Source organism: Gorilla gorilla, chromosome 2 (genome assembly GCF_029281585.2).
Source record: "Gorilla gorilla gorilla isolate KB3781 chromosome 2, NHGRI_mGorGor1-v2.1_pri, whole genome shotgun sequence".
In the NCBI taxonomy this organism is placed as follows: Eukaryota; Metazoa; Chordata; class Mammalia; order Primates; family Hominidae; genus Gorilla; species Gorilla gorilla.
Window position 1 is genome coordinate 186715052 of NC_086017.1, and position 18737 is coordinate 186733788.

Here is an 18737-nt window from a genome sequence, read left to right on the forward strand (position 1 = left end):
CGAGTTCTCCACCCATGAAGTGGGAAGACCGAGTCAAAAGGGATAGTCATGCTCACCTGTGCTGTGCCCTAGCCTTCTACTGTTGACTGCCTCTGGATCCCTCAGATCTGATTTTCTTTTAGGGCTTCAGACTGAACCTTGGAATAGAATTTGGGACAAAAAGGCGCCTCTGGAGGGTATATGGACCCATTAAATTAGTCCCAAGTGGCCCTTGCTAAATTGCAGCCAACAACTGGTGGAGCGTCTCCTCCATTGCTTCCCTATCACAAGCAGTATGCTAAAGTGAAGCTGTTGAACCAGATTCTCCTCAGACAAAAAAAAAGAAATAAAGAGAAAGAAAGAAAGAAAGAAAGAGAAATAAAGGAAGGAAGGAGGGAAGGAAGGAAGGAGAAGGAAAGAAAGAAAGAAGGAAGGAAGGAGAAGGAAAGAAAGAAAGAAGGAAGGAAGAGAAAGAAAAAGTAAGAAAGAAAGAAAAGAAAAGAAAAGAAAAGAAAGAATGAATCCCAGGAATTGGGGACCTGCACTAACAAGATTGCCTCCCAAAAGGAAAAAAAATAATCCATTGCATAGAAAAGCTTCTTCTAGTATTTGCAGGACTATGTTGATTCCTAACATGGTGGGAAAAAAAAAACAACTTAAATGCAGAGGAGGGAAGGTGCCTGGGGGAAATAGCCTCTTGCTCTATGCTAATGGATTTTTTCAATAAGGGAAAGAAAACTCTCAATCATTATATTCTCCTTGCTTCTAAGAATAGACAGAAACCACATTGTTCTGAATTACACTCCTGATGACTGAGCCAAGTTCACATTCTACTCAGTTATACTGTCTCTGTGGTTTGCAACAACACCCTTAACGTTGTATATAAGAACACATAGGAGCCATAACAGCCATAAAAGAAAGAAAGAACATGTGATAGGAAAGACTGGAGGTCGTAGTGCTGACGCCCTAATGGACTGTTGGGGACTGAAGCCAGTCCAGGAACCTTCAAGTAATGCCAAGGTGTAGCTTGGGCCAGGACCTTATTCTGATCCCACGTGATGGCTAGACCTCTATGAAGCCAAACTGGACTGGAAAAAAGCCAACATGCCCAACCCTCCGAGGGGTGATGGAGAATTGACAAAGTCCTCCCCAGCAAGCCTCTCCTCCAAGTCTGAAAAATGGCAGGCACGCTACTCACTCTTAACTGGCTTACAGGGGCGGGAATTTTTATCTCTTTTTGGAAAAAAATAAAATTGGAATTAAAAAGTCATAGGTTTGCACTTACCCTTCCATCAATCCCAGATGAGCCCCCAGAAATGGCATAGGATTCCTTTGGTGCCACTTTGCCAGCCAGAAATCTCTGTGGCTGCTGCAACCTCTACCTGGGACCTCACTTGGGCCCACCAGGCTCACTTCGCCCGCCCGACCTGGCAGGCTGCACTCAGCTCGTGCTCGCTTGGATTCCGCCCCTGCCGTGGCTCCACGCTTAGCACGCAGCTGAGCCGGGTGTGCTGCAACCAGCATCCACGTTGGGCGCCAGCGTCAAGATGAGGGGAATGCAATGGCACCCGAAAACTAAGAGATGCCAGCAATCACAGAGCCCTTAGGGGTGTTACAGCTATAGCTCGGGGAGTCCCGAGGTCTCGGCCCCCAGAAGTTTTGCTGCTCTTTCTCCCATAGTCCACTGCTTGGGAGCATATTACAAACCCATTTCTTCCTGCCACTCACAGATCGGCAGGCAGAAGGGAGTAACACTCAGTGGCTTTTTCACTCCCGCAATTCGGCGAGCAGGAGGGGGTGTGTTACAGCTCTCTTGTTCCTGCTGCCTGCAGCTCAGCGAACAGGGGCATGTCACAGCTCTCTCGTTCTTACCACCTGGAACGGGTACATGTTGCCGCTCTCTTCGTGCCTGCACATGTTGCCGCTCTTTTCGTGCCTGCAATCTGGCAGGTTACAGGTTCTTGTCCTGTGACCAAGAGAAATGAGGTATGCGGACACAGGATAGCAAATAAGGAAGAATAGAAGTTTGAGTGAAAGAAGGAAAGTTTTCAGCTGCAAAAGGCGACCTGAAGTGGGTAGCCCTCAGCTGCAAGAGGGGACCCAAAAGCGGGTAAGTCTGTGAGGCTGAGTCTAGGGTTTTTATAGGTTTGGAATGAGGAGGCTCTGACCGGAGGTATTTTTGGAAAAGGCAACATTCAGTTGGTTAAAAAGCATTATTCGGAAACGACCAGTCAGGAAAGAGTGGGCAAACAGGAATAGAAGCTCTCACTCCGTCACGGATTCTACGTAAAACCGGCAGCTCGGTTTTCAGGCTTTAAACTGTCTTTGGCTTGAAGGTCAGGTTTCACTGGGGACCCGTCCCTGTCTGTCTAGGAATTTGTCTGTCTCCTGCGCTATCATACACATGTCACCATCACCCATTCCCCCTCCTAAGAGAGGGAGAGAAAGTTAATTTTCCTAAGGCAACAAATTCTACTTCGGAATAAAGGGAAAGGTCTGGGAGTCCTACCCTTTGCAATGTAATGTTACCTATGTTAGGCATTGTTATGAATGTAATATTTCCATGGTTCTGGGTTTTATACCCCTTTCAAGTGTAAACACATACCTCCATGTAGGTAATTCTCTAGGTTTCTCCACCTATTCAGCCATTATTTAATTTCCAAGGCTTGGCCTCTAATACAGTTTCCGGTAAAATTTCCTCAGAAAATTCTCCATGCGGAAATACGGTTGGCCCTACATTTCTGCAAGTTCTGCATCCACAGATTCAACCAAGATTGGATCTAAAATACTTTCCAAAACACAATAGAACAATGCTACAATAAGAAAAAGACTATAAATAAAAAATGTAACAACTATTTACATAGTATTTACAATGTATTAAGTATTATAAGTAATCTAGAGATGATACAAAATATACTAGAGTATGTGTGTAGATTATATGCAAATACTATACCATTTTATGTAAGGGAGGTGAGCATCTGTTTTGGTGCCCACGGGAGTTCTAGAACAAATTTCCCAAGTATATCAAAGGATAACTGTACCTAAGTAGACACTGGCTGACAGTACAGTACACAGGCACTCAGCAAATTGTAGCTACAGAAATTGCTATTATTGAACTCATAGTTTTCTAGATAATAGCTTCTTGACTTTGTTTTAGTTTCCTATTATTGCTCCCACATACTAAAATTTTAAGTTCTTATTTTCATTTGCAATGCCAGAAGAATTAAAGGATAACAATATTATGTATAAATACATTTATTTTATAAATTCTTGAAATTTTCTGATACGTATTAACACTTATCAAATTCATAAAATATTTTTCTTTAGAACTGCACATATCCTTTGCCTTCCTTTTCTGTAGCTCCTAAGAAAGACTTCATTGATTTCATTAATAAAAAGGCATTTATATTTAATACTCATCTAGTTAAGCCTTGGAAAGTGTAGAGAAACCAGAAAGGGAGGTCAAAGAATTCTGTGGCTCTATTCATTCAACAGGTGGTGTAAAACCGCTCAATTTTCACTTAATTGATGTATGTGACGAATTTTATCATGAATTTTAAAATCTTAAAACGAACTCTAGTGTATTCAGTTTCGTTTCACAGGCTTGAACACTTCTTATTTTTGTTTTGCAATTTCTGTAGTGTTCTCTGTATTATCTGGAACTGACTGTCAACCTGGCTTTATCTGAGTGCTTGACATGCAGGGTTACGGAGAGTAAGTAGCAGTAGATTGATGATGAAGATGTGAATTCCAGTCCAGATTCTGCCACTTACTAGCAGAATCTAGTCAGATAAAGCTTCTGAATTTCAGTCTTCTCATCCATAAAGTGAAGGTGATTAACAACAGTTTACTAATCTTAAATAGTTGGGACTATACCTGTATCCCTTATCTCATGTTCCCCATAAATATGGGCACATACTATATATGAATAAAAATTAAAAATTAAACCACAATGTGTATTAAAGCATCACATAAAACCTTAAAACACTCAGTAAATTTTAAGAAATTATGGGATTAAGAAGACAGCAGACAAGGTTTTAGTAATCTTAAACAGATGAGTAGGAGAGCAGATAAAAATTACCCATACCTGCAATAAAATAGAAGACATAACCTAGATCCCATTAAAAAGGTGATAAGAAGATGTTGTGAACAATTTGAAAACAATATATTGGACAATTTAGATGAAATAGACAAATTATTTGAAAAACAGAACTTAATTAAAACTGACCTAAAAAGAAGGGCAAGAAGGATCTCTTTAGGATAATAGAAATGTCCCATAGAAAGGTTGTTTTACTTTGAGGGATAATTTATGCATAAAAAATGCATAAATCTTAAGTTTTAAGTTAGATATCTTTTGACAATTGTATATCCATGTAAACACCATCCAAATCTAGAAAACCGAATTTATTTGTAGCTAACCCATAACTATTTAGTTAATACAGCTTTTATTTGTGCCTTACCTAAAGGTTCTTTTATAAATGTAAAATACTTCCATTTTATAGTTAGTCCTGAATAGAGGAGAAGGAAGGCAAATGTCTGAACTGGAATTAAAATCTTGAGGTCTGCTCTTAGAAGCACTCTTCCAAGCTTTAGTTCAGAAATCTTATTGAAGGCATGGGGATTATAGTGTATTAATTGTTGGATCCTAAAGTGATCTTAGAACCTGTTAATGTGAACTTATATGGAAAAAGGATATGTGCAAATAAAATTAAATTATGGATCTTGAGATAACTGGGTGGGCTCAAAATCCTATGACAAGTGTTTCTCTAACAGAGAGAAGAGATGACGGATAGAGGAGGTGGTCATCTGAAGAACAAAGCAGAAATAAGAGCTACACAGCTACAACTAAATAATATTTACAGCCACCAGAATCTGGAAGAGTCAAGGAAGGAATCTCATAAAGCCTCAGGGAATGAATAGAGGGGTGCAGAGCCATAGGTGATATCAGTATGGACAGCAAAACCAAAATGCTCCTGAGTTCTCAAACATCTTTCTAGCTCATAAGCTGATGGTTCGTTTTTTGTTTTTTTGGGTTTTTTTTGTTTGTTTGTTTTTGAGGCATAAGCTAAAGGGTATCTAGGTTTCAGATAACTCTCTTGAGGTGTAAATGAAAAAAAAAAAACCACAACGAATATTATTATTTTTTTTCCTTCCTGATGTGAAATCATGCTGCATTGGTCACTTGCACTGTGTTAGGTACAAACAAGTTGTTTGCCTTTTCCTCTTCTTTTGCTAGAAATAAACAAACAAAAACAAAACAGAATTCTCAAGAAAGTTGAAGGGAGAGGATGTAAAAAGAGATCTCTCTGTGACTCATATGCAGAGTTAATAATAAACTCTGTATAGTTAGTGCTATGAGATCTTAGAATTTGTGGGGCTGATAAATAGGATCTTGGACGTGGCCTCGGTCATTTTTTTAAGTCAACTTATTAATACAACCAAACTTTCCAGAGTTCCTCCTCATTTTCCTGATCTTTATGCAAGACATTCCTAAATGGATTCTTCTTTTTAGAATAACAGCACAGATTTGGAAGCATTAACAAATACTAATCACTTATTTTACTGCATGGAATATTTAATATTTATTAAGAAAGCTTAATAGCTTGGCGATATCTATTCACTCAATTATTTAGCTTCAAAATATTAATTAAAGGCATTCATTATTAGATGCCTTAATTTGTGAAATACTCTGCTAAGGGAACCTTTTATTATTTCTTTGTAGTTGTCCTTTAGCTTTTCCAACCTCCTGATCTGACTAAAAAGTGCGATGTAACAAACAATTACGTAAACATAAATTATGTAGCTAATGATACATGGTATGTATAATAGATAGGATAAGTACACATTCAGTGATTAAGGCAAATGATATCAGAGATTAGCTTGAAGAAAGCCTAAAATATGAATACTGCATCAAATGGATGTATTTTATTGGCATATAAGAACTTTAAGACTGAAAACATATCTGGATTAATTGAAATGATTCACATTTTTAAGATGGGCATTATAATTAATTACCCCCTCCTCAAAAGTACTTTACAAGAAATAGCAAAATGTTTAGGAAGCACAGACACATGTATGTACACACTGACACACAGAGTTGATTTCTAGCATCGAGTTCCTAACAACTATTTTGTGACATTGTGGAATTATTAATCACTTGTTTTTTCATGTTTTACTTTGTATATTTGGGTAGAATTAACATTTCTAACATCTCTTCCAAGTCTAAAGTAAGGATACTAAATCAACCTAGATAGAAGTACAGAAGTGCCTTGAATATTTTGAATAAAGCTAATGCTAGGACCTGAAAGGTGTAATATAAAAATGAGTGTATTCAGAAAACAATGTGCTAATATTGTTCCACATTTGACCCTTGGATAGTTACAGTTCTATTTAAACTCCACATTACCTCAGGTCTATTTTACTTTGAATAGTGATGAGAATGTCATGTTTCAAAAATTATGGGTGTTATTACCTTTTTCCTCTGTCCAGCGTATTATGAATGTCAGTGCCATTCAAAGCTTGCTTGCAAGTGTTTTAATTTCATATATTAAATTTAAGTATTGATGTGTATGCCTTCTGATTGCAGAAAAGAGAATATTGCAATGCGAGAAGTGCACATGGGACTTTTTAGATTTAATTTTATTTAGTCTAAGCAAGGAGTTTTTGATGATATCATTTAAACTGTGCGTAGTGTTTTTGCTGCATGTTGAGAGTAGATAGATAGAGGCTTGCAGGAAATTGGAACAGAAGGTGGGGAAGTGATCTTTGTTAACATAAACACACAGAATCTTGGGATATTAATCACTTTGGCCATAGAGAAGTTTCATGATATAGGAATGAAAGTGTCGGCCGTAGCCTCCAATAAACCTGGGTTTGAACCCAAGGTCTACCATTTATTCGTGGTATGGTCTTGGGCTAGCGCTGGAACTCACTGGTTCTCATTTGTAAAGAGGGAGTAATAATAGTTTCTGCCTGATAGGTGTGTCTGTTGATTAAACTAGGTGACATATGGAGAGTTCTTATCCCAGTGTGCTGATACGTGGAAAGCACTATAGTTATTCTATTCATCTCAGGCCGTGTATCTTTGAGTGCCAACTAAAGAGAAGGCATTGATTTTGTTCATTTAATCGCTACTAACCCTATGTGACAAAATGTTTTAAATTATTGTTTCTGAAAAACATTCAAAAGGGTACATTTTGGTGTGGTTGTGAGTTGAAGTTTAGTTAACTCACTCTAGCCTAGAATGTAATTACACATGACCCTGGAATATTTTCTTCTCCTCCATGTATGTGCTAACACTGAATTTCACCATATTTACATCCCACCCTCATTTCAATGTCTTTGTTTCTGTTGGTTCATCTACTTACAATGGTTTTTCTGGGTAACTTTCTTGAACTCTGAATTCCTTTTCCTGAAGACTATGACCCATTAATTTATCCCTCATATTTTTTGTATTTTTAATACAAATACTCTTCTCTTCTGGGTACTTTCTCTAGCATTAAAAATATGTCCATGTCAATGTTATCTTAAACACAGTGAATACACTTTTTGTTGATTCTTTAACTTTCTTTAGCTAGTAATCTATTTTTTAACTTTTCAAGATAATCTTAATTTCTAGAAAGAATAATGTAGTTCATAGTTGATGTCTCACTTCTCATATTTACTCCTCACCTGATTTTATTCTGTATCCTGTTCTCGCAACTCCACAGAATCTTCTCTGACAAAAGAAACCAGGTATCTCCGAAATGCCCCTTCTAAGGCATAATTTTCATCTTAATCTTATTGTATTTCCTTGCTTTCTTTTCTGTATTGATTATTTATTCCCATTCTCTACTTTTTGACTCCCATGGAATAACAGTTACATGCTTCTCCATACACTTTTCTGACAATTCCATCTATAACATCTTCATGAGTTTTGCTTTTATCTTTCCACCTCTTAAGTATTGGTGCCACTCAGAGATCTTACCACTCAGAGATCTGTTCTACACTCAGTATACTTCTAAGTCTACATGTGTTTCACATTACATTTTAACTACCATGTAAATGTTTCTCAAATTATTGTTATATCTCCAGTTCAGAATTTGGTCTTGAACTTCAGACCAATATAGTCACACATCATCTAGATGATTAGATGATTTTTTGAATGTCCCACAAACATTTCACCTCAAATATTTAAGATTTTCTGCCCTAAACTGTCACATTTCTATAATTGCTAAATTAATTAAATATTAATCTATTTATTCTATCAAACAAGATGGGACATAACAAGTTGATGTGTCTGATCATTTTAATTTATAAATATTCTGTGATGGGTAGTTAGATCAGGAGAATGAAATCCAGCAATCAACAGAAACCTTAAGGCAATTTAGAGTCCTTTTTAATCTTTAAAGAAAATCCAATAAACACTTGAAAAACAAAATCGATAAAGAGTTTTAAATGTTTCTTTTTTGATTTGCCGCAGGGTCCAAGTTTTCTCTCCGAGGCCCTTTTTTCTACACGAGCAACAAAAATTGAAGAAATGGATCCCTCTTTCAACCTTCATGAAACCATTACTAAGGTAGGGGAGAAATGCATTCATAAATAGGTGGGAAATATTTGTTCTTCTTTATTGGTAGATGGAGCAAAGGAACATAACCAATCAAGAGCAATCCGTATATTTTCATTTGTAGAATATATAAGAAAGGATTTTAGTATATCCTATTATTTTACTAAGGAATAAATAATTCATTCAAGATCATACAGACCCATAACTGATCATTTGTATTACAAATCAATTTGTAATAAAACAATGAGTTTATTCATGGTATGATCTTGGGCTAGCGCTGGAACTCACTGGTTCTCATTTGTAAAGAGGGAGTAATAATAGTTTCTGCCTGATAGGTATGTCTGTTGATTAAACTAAGTGACATATGGAGAGTACTTATCCCAGTGCTGATAACATGGAAAGCACTATAGTTATTCTATTCATCTCAGGCCATGTATCTGAAAGTAGAGTTGTATAATAATATCAAATATACCTCTTCACTTTAGATTATGGGGAAATACAAAATGGACCTTTGCATTTTTCTGTCTTCAATAGTTTGTTTAAATAGTTAAGGTACTTGTTTATGATAATTTTTAGTTGCAGAAAAAAAGGCTACTTTTTAAAATGAAAAAGACCTCATTGATAGTAAGAAAGTCTTTTACTGAATGGCAATCATACTTATATTTTTAACGTACAGATGTCCCCCAACTTGTAATGGTTCACCTTTCTGTTTTTTGACTTTATGGTGGTTCAAAAACACTACGCATTTAGTAGAAATCCTACATCAAGTACCCATACAACCATTTGGTTCTTCACTTTCAGTGCCGTATTTGACAAATTACATGAGATATTCGAGACTTTTTTCTATAAAATAGGCTCTGTGTTAGATTTTGTCCAGTTGTAGGCTAATGTAAGTGTCTGAGCATATTTAAGATAGGCTGGGCAAAGATAAGATGTTCAGTAGGTTATTTGTATTAAATTCATTTTCAACATGTATTTTCAACTTATCATGGACATAACCCCATCATAAGTTGTGAAACGTGTGTAGTTTTATAGCAGTGAGTTAATTATATAAAGAAAATTAAATTTTACAGTATGGAGCAAATAAATTTAATGTTCCTGACATCACGTGGCATCATATGGATTTTTACATTTACCAATTATTTATTTAACCTGTCATCACCTCCCTTTTGGGGATAGACTTTATAGAAAATATTGACATTTTGGTACCATTAAAATAATCTCTCTCTCTATGTATATATATATATATATATATATGAATTATTTATATTTTTATATTTATATATGGATTATTTACATATATATACTTTCTTGAAAGATTGAATCATTCTTAAATCTTAGTGAAACTTTATGTAGTTATTTTTTTCTCTTAAAAAGAGGAAATATGGTAAAGCGAACTGAGTGAGTGTCAATAGAATGAGTTCGGAATACAAAGACTAGAGCCTGTGTCTGTCTTTGACCCTGAAGAGCTGTGTGAATTAATTTTTTCCAAACCTTTAAAATAAGAGGAGTTTGAATTACATTTTACTTAAAATTATTCTAAGCTCAAAATATCTAAATCTTAGCTATGAATTTATTATATTTGGCAAAATCACCTAACAGGAAGCCTATCCCAGTTCTTTATTTAGTTTTTAGTATCTCCCTCCTTTGATCATATTTTTTTTGTATATAACAGGATAGAAGTGCACCCAAAACACCTCCTTAGTATTCAAAATCTTAGCTGTATTTCCAATACTTGGAGATTTTATATATATATATATATATATATATATATATATGGACATATATATTATATATATGGACATATATATATGGACATATATATTATATATATGGACATATATATAATATATATGGACATATATATAATATATATGGACATATATACATATATACACATACACACATATAAACATGCATTAATGAATATATAGTTTAATGAATTCATATATATTCATAAACATATGATATATTTCTAATACTTGGAGATTTTATATATATATGTATACACGCAGACACACAGACACACACATAAACATTCATGAATGGTTGTATATTTTTATGAATTCATCTATATTCCTATACATATATATGTATATATATTTAAATGAATTCAAATACAATGAATATATATATTTGTTCACATATTCTAGACACTCAGAGTCTACATTTATTTATTTTTAAGCAAAGCATTAGATAATTTTAGGGCAATGAAATAGTAATATTTTCTCCATTTTTTTCCTGCTTTTGTGGGAATCAGTAAAATCAAGGATTTCTGTGGAAGGGATAATTTGAGGCAATGTTGCCACGAGAACATAGAATGAAATGATGGTGTCTAGCATCAGAAATCCTCAGCCAGAGAAAATGCTAGGCTTTTCAATTAAGAGGTATAAACATATACTAATTGTCGATGCCTGAAGTCTTGGCCACACTTAAGAATTTCAACTCCTGAGAACATGTAGGGAAGCAAGAATTCGTCAGAAATGGAGTACAGGGGCACAGAATACATCCCGAGCATATGCAATTGTTCTTTTTTGATTAGTGTGAAACAGACAGAAAATTAGAGGCCGTTAGAGAGAAGATAACAAATTTGTTCACAGATATTGGAATATATTTTACGTGTGTTTTCAAATCTGTTTGATGAGTGAACATATAGTTATTAACCCATTAAGTGGATGTTGGAAAGAATTATATGTCCAAGAGAAGATAAAACCTGCTTAGGTTCAGAAGCAAGAGTTCCGTGAGGTTTTTTTTATGATGACATATGACTTACCCAATGTTGATTCTGTTTCCTTAATCATCATGTCTACTTGCACTCATGTTGGAAACATTGATCAAGGAATGAAATTGTGCTTTACAAGATCAGTCTTATTTCACCAATAGCAGAACTGAGAAACCATAAAATGAAGTAATTAATAGATACTTCATTTTAAAGTCAAATTTTATCAACAGAAAAATGAAATATATAGAGGGGTTGAATCGAGTAGAGGATATATGGAGCATGGGTTTTAGTTCCATCTTGGCTACAAAATTGTTATTCTCTTTAGTAGAACTTTGTTTTATTTTCTACGACAAAAAGGAGTACGCTCATAATGCCCTTCCTCGCTAGGATTCTGTGAGGTTGAAATAGATGATGTATATGTTTTCTCTAGAAATGAAGTATGTATTTAATTAAGTATTACTATTAACTCATTAAAAAAACTAGTATTAAAGTCAAGTAGGCCCTTGTCTGCATTTTCTGAATTTTGTTTTTACTATAAAATATACATATATGGATAATATAGATATAAAAACATAACCAAACTCATTTTAAATGCTAAGAGTACACTGAGTGTGTACAAATGGAATATAAATTTTAATTTGTGAAGAGTTGAGGCCTTTAGAATACTTTTTTTCACTAAGGATAAATGGTATTTTTATCAATGTATCACAACATATCGCAGGTATAGTATGCTTCTATTCTGAATAATAGTGTGATATATAAATAGCATTCAGTTTTGAAATTTAAAAACCCATCTAGGTATACATTCTCAGTTATCAATTATGACAAAATCAATTTTCACAAAAATATGAAAAATACTTGGTAAAATTATGAAGCAGAATTATTACTAGTATTATGTGAATATTAAAGCATTTTCAAGAAACTAGAAGTAATTGAAATTCTGAAGATACTACTTTTTATTTCTCCCAATAAAAGTTTGTATTTGATATAGCATCGTAGCCCAATCACATATTTTATATTACCTAATTAATTAAATATAATAAATATGTATATCTAATATGAATATAAACATGTAGTACAACTATTATCCTCTTCCAATGAGTAACTCTTTTTCTTCTAGACTTTGCTATAGATTGCAAGTATGATTTCATGCCAAATTAAATTTTAATTTCTACATATTAGGAAGTTAATAATTTATAAATAGGGTTTTGCTGAATGTAAACAGTATTTTATTTTATTTTATCATTTGTATAAATTTATGGGGTAGAAGTGCAATTTTGTTACATGAACAGATCTCATAGTGGTTTGGCTAGGGCATTTAGAGTATTTATCTCCCAAGTGACATACATTAAGCAATAAAATAAATAAACCATACTCATACATGGGATGTGAACTGTGAGTCCTTGAAAGTAGCTTTCCACTGTTTTCCTGTAGTTCTTTTTTTTTTTTTTTACAAAGTTTGAATTTGTCTTGGCACTTGTCTTTTTGATATAAAGCATGAAACCTAAGAAAGTAACGAATGAGGCTCAGTATTGATGCCAATAGGTGTAATTCATCATGGCTTCAATGACAGTCAGGTCGTACAGTATAAAGTTGCTGAAGGGCAATACATGCTGCATCAGTGTTGAAGATGTTTTTCTTATCTCCGATAATTACATTAAAATTATCATAGAAACCAAACTAATTCCTTCATTGACTAAACCTAAACATGAATTAAATGCCAATGTAAATCCTAGGTGCTTAATCCTTTAATAAGTGAATAAAAATGGCCATGTATTCATGTTTTTAAATAGGCTTATTTATCCTTCCACACCTAGGAATTTTCTAGTTATGTTTCTAAAGTTTCAACATTTATCTCCTAAATCGTTATTAGCTATCTATGCATTCTAATAATCTACTATAGTCCCAACATTCAGCAAGACACTTGCAATACCAAAATGGTTACTACACAGGAGAGATCTAAGAGAATAAACAAGGTAAATAAATCATTTTAATAAATTATATCATATTAAAAGAGATAATAGTAATGTGGACAAAATATGGGAGGAAAGAAGATGGAGCTTTTTCCTCTGATATGGTTTGGGTCTGTGTCCCCACCCAAATCTCATGTCAAATTGTAATTCCCAGGTGTTGCAGGAGGGACCTAGTGGGAGGTGACTGAATCATGGGGGCAGACTTCCCCCTTATTGTTCTTATGATAGTGAATGAGTTCTCACAACATCTGATGGTTTAAAAGTGTGTGGCACTTTCCCCTTCTCTCTCTCTCTCTCTCTCTCTCTCTCCTACTCCCTAATGGTAAGATCCACTTGCTTCTCCTTCACCTTCTGCCAAGATTGTAAGTTTCCTGAGGTCTTCTAGCCATGCTTCCTGTACAGCCTGTGGAACTGTTACCAGAGAGGTGACATTTGAAGAATTTAAGGAATTTCAACTTGATCTTAATGTCAATGAGTTTCTTTTGACGGTGCTTTAAAGATCAGGTTGTAGATAAGAGTGCGTGAAAAATAATTATATGTATTTTCGAAAACAGAGACAGATTTGTGAGACACTTTTAAGATTGAAGGACAGGATGTATGATATAGGAGACATGAAATAGAGTGAAGAGTCAAAGATAATTTTAATAGTTCTATCTTAAGAAAAGTTGATATTATTTCATAATTATTAATTCAATTAGGGGCTAGTTTGGAGAAAGCGATGATGACTTTGACATTGGATATATGGAGTTTTGTAGTGCTATAGAGCACCTAGTCAGATACATCAAGGAGGCTGTTGAATATGAGGTTGTAGTTCAGAAAGAAGTAGGGTCTAGAAATGCACTGTCACATATAGTAACCACTAGTCACATGTGGATTGAAAAATAATTAGATTAAATAAAAGTTCAATTTCTCGGTGGCATTAGCCATAATTCACATGCTTAGTGATCACGTATGATAGTGGCTACTGTATTTGGCAGCACAGGTTACAGAAAATTTCCATCATGACTGATAATGTAGATGATGTTACCTTAGCAACATTGGTCCAGATGAGGAAGAGTAAAATGAGACAGGCTAAAAGACCCAGGATAGAGCGGTTCATGTAGTCCTCAAGACAGAAATATTATAAGGAGAAAATGTTCAAAAGAGTATTCACCCAATCAACTGCTCACTCATTATAACTTTTGAACCAATTTTTTGGAATTCTTGTTTTCCACTTCATTTATGCCCAGTCCTCAGATCTTTGCTATTCTCAGTAAAAAGCTCCACTTGGCTTGTTCCTCATTACTTTAGTCTACTTTTAACAGATGCAATATCCTGTATTTATTTTATGTTTTTGGATTTAATATATTTTATTATCACTTTCTTGCTAAAATTTTGTCCCTAATAAATACTCAATTAATGATCATTGGTAACTTGTATTAAAACAAATGAAACAAAATACTGTAGCTACATTTAGAAGAAAAAGACTTTAAAAATCAAATGTGAATATAGGGCACTTGGAGTGCCAGAAGAAGTTCTATTTATTATATTATGGGATAGGTAGTACCTTTCATCTAGCATCTCAAATGCTCTGTAGTATATATAAAAATCTCTGAATATGAATGGTACGTCTAATGAAACAAAAATGCCCTGATCTATGTGGTACCATGGAAACCAGCAAATGACCTAATTCTGCTTGTAAGTTTCCTCAAGAAATATCAGTTTATTTGTCCTTTCATTGCTTTTCTCATGTTCAGAGAAAAAATTTCCTTATTTTTCAATGGCATAGGATATATAAGGTTAATGATATAGGGCTTTCAAAAAATCCTGTTTACATATTACAAAAACAGGAAGAGATGGATATACGTTTCTTCCTGTTTTTGTAATATGTAAACAGGATCTTTGAGTAAAATTTTTGGGTATTACAATATGACAAAGAAAAAGTAGCAGGAATAATATGGTATTGATTTCCATTATATATGTGAAGAAAGTGTCACGTGATATTAAGTTTCAGAATAAGAAAATATTTGTGTAAAGCCTGAAAATCAAGGTAATTTTTATAGGGTTTGAATTCTAGCAATAGAGTTATACTTTCCCTTACTTTATAGCTATACATTTTAACTCAGTTTTGCAGTGGTGTGAATAAAGGTTAATTGTGGGGTCATCAATGATTTAAAAATTTAAATAATTTTAATTGTTAACCATTTCTGTAATTATTAATTCCATTTGTCTGTCAATCGTCCTTAGAGTCAATTAACCTTGGTCTCTTTGATTAATAGATTTATATTTGCTAACATACTATTTTAAATACATGACTTGCAAAATATAAATCTGAATTATTTTAAAATGTCATGTTTAAAACATGTTTGTATCAGTTGTTATAATATTCTTAAGATTCTTGGAGCATGGTAACTGAAAACTTAAAATGATCTTCTCATTTTATAACTATAGAATAAAGAGGCAGACTAAACTGTAGAATAAATTATCTTGAGATGCCATTCTAAGCTATAGCTTTTAAAACTATATCTCAATAGCATTTTATAAAGTAAAAGAAAAAGAAAGATCCCAAATACCTTTTATTTAGATTCTGAGTTTCAAAAATGTTAATCAGGCTAATAGAATTCCTGGTACACGTTTTTTAAATGCTTAGAAAGCCTGGCTATAATTTTTCATCTGAATGAGCAAATCTGTCTTCCAGGTATCTCTAATGTTGATAAATTGTTTGAATAAAATATGAAAATATTGTATTCTATTTAAGAAAACAAGTTTAAGGAGATTCTAATCTGTGTATTTGTACATTTGAGGTAATTCTGAAGCTATGAATTTAGAGCTTTTAAAAAAAATTCAATTTTTTTCCGCTATATCAAATTATTGTTACTAGATGCAAGATGTCTCCATAGAGATTTGTACTTTAGTTTTCATGACATGAGCTAAAACAAAAAAATCCCAAATATGTATTTTCAATGCGAGGATTGTACTTTGTAATAAAGACTCTTGGTTGGAGCTACTCAAGGGAGATAATAGCATATTAAAACCAATGCCTTACACTTTGAAGAGGAAATAATATAGGTGTGTGTATTTTCCTCATAAGTGCATAATTAAACTTAATATCTTCATTTACTGAAATTGGAGATTGTGCCAACTGTATTTTCTCTTGCCTAGAGAGGTTTGGTTTATTCTTTTTGATTATACTGAACAAGTATAATTTGTAAAGACATGCCTTATACTATCAGTTTCTCTTTTGTCTTTTTGTTTTTATTACTCAAAAGTGAATTATTACACAATATGTGATTGTCAAAATTTGACTCAATTTTTAAACAGAAGTTAATCGTCAAAGTAAATACTTCACAAATTCACCAAAAGCTACCATATATTAAGTGTTATTAACACTTATTAAGATAGGAAAAGAAGGCTGCTATTCTTTTATCATACTTTTAAAAATCTTATAAATATATAAAGACTGATTTCGACATGTGTTTGTTACAGAATCTAAATATATTACATGCATAAATCAGAATGGAAAGTTCTTTCATCACTTATAATTAGTGTGACAATTTTTTAAGGGCAGAATAAAACTATTTTAATATGTTTTCATGTTTAATTCAGGAAGTGGAAGTCTCATTCCATAAAATAACATTTTTGGTGATAGTTGAGTTTTGTATGCTCTAAATATAAGTCCTTCTTATTGTAGGGATCTGTCAATAAGTTGAAAGTGAATTTCGAATTTTGATGTTAATTGCTGCATTTTTTCCTGACTTTGAAGAGGAGACTCTATCTTTCCATATCATTCTTGAATAATACCATTCTCAAGGTGCCGTAGAAGTACAGAGATGAAGGGCAGAATACTGAATGCATAACAGAATAACTCTAGGTCGACAGATCAAATATCCCTCCAAAAATGTGTTTAAACAAACTTTCTGTATAATAAAAAGATTTAAAAGCTCCAGACAATCCCTACTTAAAAAAATCAAATGTAACACAACATACCAGAAGAATCTGGGAAAGTTTTGGACCCTGTTACGACAGTTTAATGTAGATATTAAAGAGTCCTGGAGAGAGTACTTACTGCCCCATGGACAACTATAATAAAAGATTCCCCTACATGCACACACACACACATACACACACATATGATATGGGCTAATTAATGGCACCGATTTTCAGCGCTAATCACACTAATCAATCTTAGTATTGATCCTCGGAAAATCCTAAATTGTGTGTGTGTGTGTGTGTGTGTGTGCATGTGTGTGCTCTCTTGGTAGACCTCTGCACATAATGACCCTGAGAGTCACTCATTCTCAGTATATCACTGTAGACTGCCACTACCAATTGATTGGATTTGACAGATGAGAAAAACCCATTTGCCAAATCTGGATCTAAAATACTCATCAGTTATACCTTTTACCTTTAAAGAGGTGGGTTACCCTTAGAAACTTCAAGGAATCGGCAGGGCATGGTGGCTCACGCTTGTAATCCCAGAATTTTGGGAGGCCGAGCCGGGCAGATCACCTGAGGTCAGGAGTTCGAGACCAACCTGGCCAATATGGTGAAACCTTGTCTCTACTAAAAATACAAAAAGCAGCCAGATGTGGTAGCGGGTGCCTGTAATCCCAGTACATGGGAAGCTGAGGCAGGAGAATCGCTTGAACCTGGGAGGCGGAGGTTGCAGTGAGCCAAGATTGCACCACTACAGTCCAGCCTTGGTGACAGAGCAAGACTCCATCTAAAAAAAAAAAAAAGAAAGAAAAAACAAAGAAAAAAACTTCTAGGAATCACTGATTTAAGAAACCCCACTAATGTGAGGAGCTCTGTAAGCCTGTATATTAGCTAATACACAACTGATTTTTTGGATAGTAATTTACATTCAAAATATGAGGCACTGTAAAAAATATATGACATTTTAAGACACAGTTTCTTTCTGTCATTTAAGGGTTAATATTCTTGTCAATGTCAGAAACATTTGAATGCATGCCTCTGTGTATAGCAAGATATTTAAATATTTGATTTAATTCATCACCCAAGAACTTCATGTTGAAAATATTTTGTTGAGAACAAGTGGTCATTAATTCATTTACACTTAACACTATTTCTCCATTTCAACATTTGATCCAGCTTTTAACCAATAACCCGTAATTGCCAATGTAATGAAATAAGCATACAGATATTGTGACACTATGCACTTTAAATATTCTTCAGCTTTGCTGTCTGCATTTACTCATGCCCCAATTTGATTCTCATATTCCAGTCTGAGATATGTTTGTCAATGTTTGATATATGGCATGGCTATCATTGATTGGTCTACCAAATAAAAGTCTCAAATTTTTATTTCGGCCATAGTTTAGAAGAGCTTCTCTGAAGCCAAAAATTTCTCTTTGTCATACATAGACGAAAGCAAAGATGTTGATATGTGATTTAACAGTTGCTATTGTTTGGTTTGTTTGACTCCTACAAACCTCATGTTGAAATTGATGCCCAATGTTGGAGGTGTGGCTTCATGAGAGGTGTTTGGATCATGGAGGCGGATCCCTCATAAATGGCT

General features: G+C 34.1%; 1 protein-coding gene across 16 annotated transcripts in view; it reads left to right on the plus strand.

Annotated features, from left to right (window-relative positions):
- The window catches only part of NAALADL2 (N-acetylated alpha-linked acidic dipeptidase like 2), a 1364432-nt gene that overhangs the window by 1178325 nt on the left and 167370 nt on the right, over window positions 1-18737 (plus strand). For all 16 annotated transcript variants that reach the window (XM_063704380.1, XM_063704381.1, XM_063704390.1 and 13 more), the window contains one exon: window positions 8441-8536. In XM_063704380.1, the coding sequence (XP_063560450.1) occupies window positions 8441-8536 (96 nt within the window). The remainder of the gene's footprint in view (window positions 1-8440; window positions 8537-18737) is intronic.